Source organism: Austrofundulus limnaeus, unplaced genomic scaffold, assembly GCF_001266775.1.
Source record: "Austrofundulus limnaeus strain Quisiro unplaced genomic scaffold, Austrofundulus_limnaeus-1.0 Scaffold176, whole genome shotgun sequence".
In the NCBI taxonomy this organism is placed as follows: domain Eukaryota; kingdom Metazoa; phylum Chordata; class Actinopteri; order Cyprinodontiformes; family Rivulidae; genus Austrofundulus; species Austrofundulus limnaeus.
This window is the reverse complement of record NW_013952578.1, coordinates 663,574-671,917: the sequence shown is the minus strand read 5'-3', so window position 1 is coordinate 671,917 and position 8,344 is coordinate 663,574. Positions and strand designations below refer to the sequence as shown.

General features: G+C 37.4%; 2 protein-coding genes across 2 annotated transcripts in view; both read left to right on the top strand.

Annotated features, from left to right (window-relative positions):
- fkbp2 (FKBP prolyl isomerase 2) overlaps nt 1-1,236 on the top strand; it is a 3,744-nt gene extending 2,508 nt beyond the window's left edge. The window contains exons 2-3 of the mRNA XM_014017760.1: nt 282-771; nt 882-1,236. Coding sequence (XP_013873214.1) covers nt 318-734 — 417 coding nt within the window. The 5' untranslated portion in view covers nt 282-317 and the 3' untranslated portion in view covers nt 735-771; nt 882-1,236. The remainder of the gene's footprint in view (nt 1-281; nt 772-881) is intronic.
- A 666-nt stretch (nt 1,237-1,902) lies between these two features.
- On the top strand, nt 1,903-8,092 carry ncbp2 (nuclear cap binding protein subunit 2; the record flags this gene model as incomplete). The annotated part of the gene is given in 5 exon segments (XM_014017759.1): nt 1,903-2,165; nt 2,833-2,919; nt 5,245-5,339; nt 7,106-7,244; nt 7,354-8,092. Coding segments are annotated over 5 exon segments (495 nt in total). The 3' UTR covers nt 7,453-8,092.
- Between the last annotated feature and the right edge of the window lie 252 nt (nt 8,093-8,344).

Here is an 8,344-nt window from a genome sequence, read left to right as displayed (position 1 = left end):
AATTTATGAAATGAAAAATTTTCACTGCTTTTAATTTTATCCAGTTCCTCTTCGAGACCTTGTCTCGGAAAAAACATAGATTTCTAGTTAATTAGTTTAATCGTAAACCCACCACATATTTATTCATGAATTAGTTGTTTCTTATGTTTTCGCCGGACTCTTTATGTGGTAACACCACCCGGTAGGCTACATCCGTTTGTTTTGTTAGCTTGCTCGTCATCGTTAACGATTCTCCAGCTCCATTTCCTTCTTCTTTCAAAGTATTGTTTTTTATTTTCCAGGTGACTAAACTATTTCCCGGACATTCTCCTGAAGTCATGCGGTTCTTCCTGCTCGTTGCGCTGGCGGCTCTGTCTCTGGGCCCGGCGGAGGTGAGCGGATCGGAGAAGAAGAAGCTCCAGATCGGCATCAAGAAGCGGGTCGACAACTGTCCCATCAAGTCCCGCAAGGGGGACGTGTTGAACATGCACTACACCGGCAAGCTGGAGGACGGCACCGAGTTCGACAGCAGCATCCCCCGGGACAGACCCTTCACCTTCACCCTGGGGACCGGGCAGGTGATCAAAGGCTGGGACCAGGGCTTGCTGGGCATGTGCGAGGGCGAGAAGAGGAAGCTGGTCATCCCCTCGGAGCTGGGCTACGGAGACCGGGGAGCTCCCCCGAAGATCCCCGGAGGAGCCACGCTCATCTTCGAGGTGGAGCTGCTGAGCATCGAGAGGAAAGCGGAGCTCTGACGAACAGGAAACCCAATAAAAAACAGCTTTAAAAAACGTAAGTTTGTCCTATATGTTTGAAATGAAAATAAGTTTTTAACACGACTAATGTTTCTAAGATTAAACCTAAACATTTAATATTTTTTATTATTATTATTTATCTTTCAGGTTCCAACAGGTGTTGCTTTTAACTGAGATCATGACGTTTAACCAGGAGTACGAGTAAAACCTGGAGGCTGATCTGACTCTGCTCAACAAACTGGTCCCTTTTGAGTGAAATTAGCTTGTTATGATAAAAGAACTGATGGTTTGTTCCTGTTAAACACCAGGGCAGTCACATTCATCAAATGAGTTTATAATAACATCACAGCCCTTTTTAATTTCCTGCAATTTCTCAATGAGTTCATTTCGTGATCATTGACATTCAGTTAGTAGAAAGTGATGCTGGGCACAGATTATTATAATGATTTTGTTCACTTGCAGTATTTGAAATATGATAATAAAATGTAGACTTTGTGGATAAGTGTTTGTGGTGCTTATTTTTGTACAAAAGGTGACATATGGCCTGTCTTCTGAGAGCTTGTTGAAAGTAAAAATATTTAAGTATTTTTAGTAAGCTAGGACACAAATATGCATAAAAAACAAATATGAACTGTTTGCTAAAAATACTTGTAGTTATAAGAGACCACAAAATCAAAATGAGCTTGTAGTAAATACAAAGTAAGTAAACTTTATTTCTATAGCACCTTTCACAGACAAACATCACAAAGTGCTTCACAGAAAGCAAAACTTATTAAAAACAACAAAAACAGATTACATATTCAAACAATAAAAAGCACTTAACTAAAAGCCTGTCTGAATAAAAATGTCTTAAGATGTTTCTTAAAAGAGTCAGAATCTGAGCAGTGAAGGGACAGAGGGAGAGCATTCCAGACCCTTTTATAGTACTATTATAGTATATTTGATTAAAATAGAAAGCTAAAAGTTGTGACCAATAAATAAGAATGAAGTGTGTGGGAGTGTCCCAGTCAGCCGCTGGCATGGCTCCACACAAGCCATGTTATAGGTGACGTCATTGAATTATATTGTGTAATTTTTAGGGTTTTTACTCAATATTTTATGTAATATTTACGAGTTATGTTTGTTTAAAACATTGGTTATAATGTCATGTCTGTCCTTTTATTGCAGCATACAAAAAAAAAAAAAAAGACAGGTGCACCTCTTATCAAATCAGTTACCAACAGGTGGCGCTGTGCATCATGCTGTTTGAATTCTTCCCACCGGAGCCATTTATCAGACGGACAAACACACCGGAAGTCCTCGACTGGAAGCTAGCTGCGCTTCGGTGCGCGTTTTTGTATTGTTTTTCCGCCCACAATGTCTGCTAAACTAAACGCTTTAAATAGTGATACTTACACTGAGATTAGTCAGTACAGAGATCAGCATTTTAAGGTAAGTAAAGAGAAAACTGTTCAATCGTAATGTGTTTTTTACCTCCTGAATTTGATCAATAAAAACGTCATCCGTTAGCATCAACATCGCGGCTCACGCTTTGATTTGAACCATGATGTAGCTTAAAATTTATTCATATAAAATAATAATAATAACTTCAGTTCTGTGGTTTTGAAAATTTCACAGCTAGAGGAATGCATATTTATATTTAAAGTTACCTGATATTAGTTGGGATTGTTTGTCAGGACAAAACAGCATCATGGCTGCTTAAGTTAAATGTTTTTGTTTGTTTTAACGTTTGATCTTGTTACAGTCATTCAGACGCAGCTAGTATCTGTTTATTTTTGTAGTTATTTAATGATTAAATCTTTTCTTAAAACCCACATATTCTCTCTTGTTTGCCTTTCTTTTGATATTAATGTTGACCATATATGAGTGAAGAAATGTTTTGTTATGTGGACAGGAAGTGGGCCTGTGGATGTTAAAAGTGCTTAATAAGTAAAGCTGGTATTGTATTTATTTTTACTTGTCAAACGTGTAATTATTGCATGTGTGTGTATAAATACCAAGACCCAGGATGTTCTTATATAGTGTCTGCTGATGTGGAAAACTAGATATGTTTGTATCATCAGCTTTTACTCAGTTCTTTGTGTTAAATGTGTTTCAGGGTAATCGATATGAACAAGAGAAGCTACTAAAGCAGAGCAACACTTTGTATGTTGGGAACCTGTCCTTTTACACCACAGAGGAGCAGGTAAGACATTAGCTTAATTGACAATTGAGAATGGTAAGGTGACAAAAACAAATAAAAATGTAAGTAAGTGTTTTTAAGTTTTATAACTTGTCATCCACAAAGGCATTTTGAGCATGTCGAACTTTAGAGTTTGCTGCAGACTCTTTGCAGCTATTAAGACATACTAGGGTTGGGCAATATTTGAAAAATAAATTAATCATGATTAATTGTGGTATTTAGCCGATAACGATTAATTTGATGATTAATCCCCAGGAGTCCCTGGAAACCCCTATGTCCTGGTCACATGACCAGTTTAGTGGGAAAGATTTGCTCTTCGTAAAAATATGTTCCAAATTGTGCCAGAATTACAGACTTCGGGCTTTACGTCAAATTTAAAACTGTGTTGATAAATAAATAAATACAGAACTTTATTTTTAATGTTCGTCATATTTGAAGTGGAGAGGAGCAGCGAGCGGACTGACCTGAATAATCCCCAGTCAGTCTGCCTGGTGGCATTAATCGTATTAATCATCCAGTGCTAAAAAGTAATCGATTAATGTTTTTCTGACGATTAATTGCACACACACGATTATGCCCAACCCTAAGACATACTTCAAATTTTTTGAATTATGAGTTGTTTATTTAGTGACTTTAACTCATTAACAGTATTTGCAGTTAAATGCAAACAAGACTGAAACTCTTATTATTGCCCCCGATGATAAAATCCCTGTAATCAGGCAACATCTTGCTTTTTTAACTCCTTCAGTGAAAAATAGTCTCAGAAACCTGGGTGTTGTCTTTGATAGCTCTATGTCTTTTGACAGCCATTGTAAAATTTTAGTTCGTAATTGTTTTTATCATTTAAGGAACATTTCAAAGCTGAGATGTTTTGTGTCACAGARGGAACTAGAGATGGTTGTTCACGCTTTTATTTCTTCTCGTTTAGATTACTGCAACAGTCTTTTTACATGTCTAAACAAATCCTCCTCGGCTTCAGTCTGTGCAGAACGCTGCAGCGAGTTTATTAACAAAGACCCACAGGAGAGCCCACATTACACCTGGTTTAGCCTGTCTGCACCGGCTCCCTGTGACTTTCAGGAGTCATTTTAAAATGTTGGTTTTAACTTTCAGAGCACAAATGCTGCTGGTGGTCCCTCAAACCCATTATAAAACCTGTGGAGATAGATAGCTCAATCAGTCACCTTTTATTTAACCAGATAGAGCCCATTGAGATCAAGATCACTTTGACCTGGTCAAGAGGTCAGCAGCACACATCACAGGGGAGTTGACGCAAAAGTTTACATTGTAGAAAAGAAAAATAGACATAAAATACAGCAGTATTGAACCAATTCAGACAATGAGTGGTACAAACAATCTAGATGAGGCAAAGTAGTAATCTAGGCGTTGACAGTAGTTTCAAGACTTAATGACATTTGAGACTTAAATTACCAAGTTTAGGTTGAGTACAGACTGAACAATAGAGGTAACACACGTACAGCAGACAAATAGTGTTTTAAGGCACAGTGTGTATGATTTTGTCAATTCTTTTAGCCGAAATTGAGATAATCACTAAAGACAATAATAAAAAAACATGTCTAATCATTGCAGACAAAGACCTTGTTTATTATTTTTACCTTATAAAAAGCTGTTTATATCTCCATGGTCGCGGGTCGCCACACAGGCAGCCGCCATCTTGCACCACCATCTTGTCTTCAAAGGCTCATGAAGGACAAACTGCGGTGGCGGCGTCAAAAACGGTTTTAGTTGTAATACTATAAATGTAATATTTGTTGTCTGTCATTGCAGCTGGGATAATTTTACTTATTAAAGCTCATAATCTTACCACTTGAAACATCACTAGCCCTGAAGCTGCTGGTAGACATCGCGGTTGGAATTATCAAAGGTTTTTGACACCTGAGAGACACCGTAGCAACTCCTTTGTGTTTGGAAGCAGGGGGTGGGGGTGGGGGGAGGACCAGGGAGGATGATTCAACCACTCAACCACTAGATGTCGCTGAAAACAACAAATCCTACACACTGTGCCTTTAAGACAAACATAGGCAGCTATCAAACCTCTAAAGCTTTTCAGGTGGTGGCCCTGAGGCTCTGCAGCGCTCCTCCTCTGTCCCTTCACTGCTCATATTCTACTGACTCTTTAAGAAACATCTGAAGACATTTTTATTCAGACAGGTTTTAGTTGTGTTTATTGTGTTTTAATAGTATTTTTTATATTTGTGATCTGTTTTATTGTTTTTAGTTTTCTTGCTCTCTGTTAAGCACTTTTTGATGTTTGTGTCTGTGAAAGTTGCTATAGAAATAAAGTTTACCTACTTACTTACTTAACAGGTACATGAGCTGTTTGCTAAATGTGGTGATGTGAAACGCATCATCATCGGTCTGGATAAAGTCAAGAAGACAGCCTGTGGGTTCTGCTTTGTCGAGTATCCTTTAAGACCTGCCTCAAACTAAAGAAAGTTTATTTATATTTATGCACAGTTTTTTTTTTACACGTGTCTGACTTTTTTAATGAGGGTCCAGTTTACTTGAGAACAAAGTGTAAACGGCATTCCATACAAGGTTATAATAGTTTTTGATTTTTCATTATAGTTTAGTTTTATTTAGTTGTGACATTTTTTTCTTTTAATTCAGTTACCGTATTTATTCAAGTATAAAACGTAAAATTTACCCATAAAATCATGCACAAAGTTGGGGGGTAGTACTATACTCGGATAAATATTTTTGCTGATGTATTTTAACTGAAATATCGGCTTCATTCTCAAAATGCCTGAGTCCGGAAATGCAAACCTGTTGAAAAAGCGGTTGAAGCGATCTTACCTCTAAAACTCCTTTGTGCCACCGAGCAAGATAGTAACAGATCCAAGCAGCAACATGATGTGAAAAAAAGGCAGTCCTGCAACTAATGATAACAAACTGATATTAGTGTGCGACCGGGCCGCTCCTGAGACAACAACAAACACACGTTCGTCTGTAATGGCTGCCGTCTACCGGTGTTCTGTAAAAGTTGGTCTACCTGAAAAAAGTTTCCCCACCAGAGGGGGCGCTCACGAAACACAGAGCATGAGATTGTTGTTGAGTGGGATTCTGATGCCTTTATTACAGAGGAGGAATACCAGAAACTTTTAATGATACTGATGATGRTGAGCCTGATTTTGAAGGCTTTGATTCAGCTTCATTCTCACTTGTTAGAGCCACAGAGCTCTGTTTGTTATATCACACCAGTTAACAAATGAACATTTGATAGTTTTTGTTGTAGTTATACATTTGTTGTTGTGTACCTTTTTAGTACATATGTTGTTAAAATGAAATCAAAAACTGATACAACAGTCAAATGATATATATATATATATATATGACTGCAAAGTCTGAAAAATCCTGAAGTCCAAATGAAATTAGAGGTAGTATGAGAATTACATTTTTATGCTTTTTAAGATAAAAATGGGGGGGTCGTATTACACATGAGATCGTATTATACACGAATAAATACGGTAGTTTTAATTAGTTTTTAGTGTGGATTTGCTAGTTTTTATTAGTTATTATTGCATTTTTAATGCTTAGTTTTAGTTTAGCTTTTATTATTTCTAGTATTAGTTATTTTTGTAGTTTGAATAAACATATTTGCCAATGCATCCTCCAGCTTGAAGTGTTCCTGTGAGTTCACTAACCAGCAGTTTTTTGATCACCAGTCAAAGCAGTAAGTTATAGCAACACCTTCCTACTTCCTACTCAGTTAATTAGTCCCTTGAGAAGTATTCCACCTATTATATTACCTGTTTCCACTACAAGACGCTTTTATTTTTCTCACATTCGTATTCAAAGACATCTCAAATCGGACTTTACTACTTTCTCCCAACTTTTGTTGTCATTTTGCGGGTGAGCTCTGAGCAGCAGCAGACTGTAAACAGGGGACGTTACGGTCCATGATAGTAAGCTGCTCAGTTTGAAGAAAAAAAAGATTAGTTTAATCAGTCCACACAGCTCAAAATAAATTGACAAACACTAAAACTAAGGATATTTTATCTATAATTTCAGTATTTTTGTGAAAAGATTATACAGTTTTAGTTATTTTCATTTTATTACAGTTTATTTATTTTAGTTAACAAAAATGTTTTTTCAATTTCAGTTTTCGTTATTTAGTTAGTTTTAGTTAACTATGAGAACCCTGGTTCCTTAGCTGCTTTTGCACCAGATACTACACACGAGGAGACGCTGAGAACGCCATGCGCTTCGTTAACGGCACCCGACTGGACGACCGCATCATCCGGACCGACTGGGACGCAGGCTTCAAGGAGGGCCGGCAGTACGGCCGCGGGAAATCTGGAGGACAGGTGAGGTTATGGTGCTCAACCCTCGCACCTGCTTCTCTTTTCCTTTGATACGTATGTGTAGTTGTCGCAAGCTTATTGTGACCTGCGGCTCCGTGTCGTTCTCCCGTAGGTGAGAGACGAGTACAGGCAGGACTACGACCCGGCCAGAGGCGGCTACGGTAAGCTGGCTCAGCAGCATCGATCCACAGATGTACGCAATTCGTTTTAGACTCGGTCCCAGCGGCGGTCTGCTTGGACTCCACTTGGAAGAGAACATGCCAACAACATCCTACAGAAAAAAAAAGAAAAGCAAACAAAACTCTGGACATTTTTATATCTGAAGCTTCAAGGTGGACAACTCGGACACGAAGTCACCAACAATAAGAATGTCCACAGTGGCTTTTATTCATGCTCGTCAGGTTTAAACCATTGTCCAATGTAGCACAGGCTGGAGGAAATTCAAACCAGATATTTTTTCTGTTTTGACAATAATGTTTTAAAACACTCAGATTAATATTTCATCGAGCCATTTCTGTGTATTTCTAATAGGAATAATAGAAACAGTGGATTTATTAGTTTACTTGAATGAAAGTTTGTCACAAATGAGCTATGATTTTTTTTTCCAATAAAATGTTTTTGTTTAAGAGATTTTGACTATGAATTAATTGTTTTATTATTATTTTAAATTGGGGTGGTAAATGCACACTTTTAAAACCACAGCGACAAATTTGTGATAAATTTCTGTTTGTGACATTTTAATATCTGAGCTGTCGACAGTTTACTGGCTTCAGACTTTGTTACGAACCGTCTGTTTATGTTTAGAGCTTTAAGTGCAAAGCCTGGAAATAATAAAAAAAGATTTGAAGTCCTCCAGACTGTTTTATATGAATCCCCATCACACTGCATTAAAAGGTGAAAAAATATTTTTGGTAACACTTTATTAGACTGAAATGACAAACATCCCAGGTGAAAAAACATTATACTAAGTATACTAAATCTAAGTATACTTGAAGCCGCACTACTCATCAGTATACTTAAAGAGTGCTATTTTGGAACAACTAATTTAATACTAAATATTCTTTAGTTGTATTTAAGTTGTACAAAAGCACAATTTTAATTGT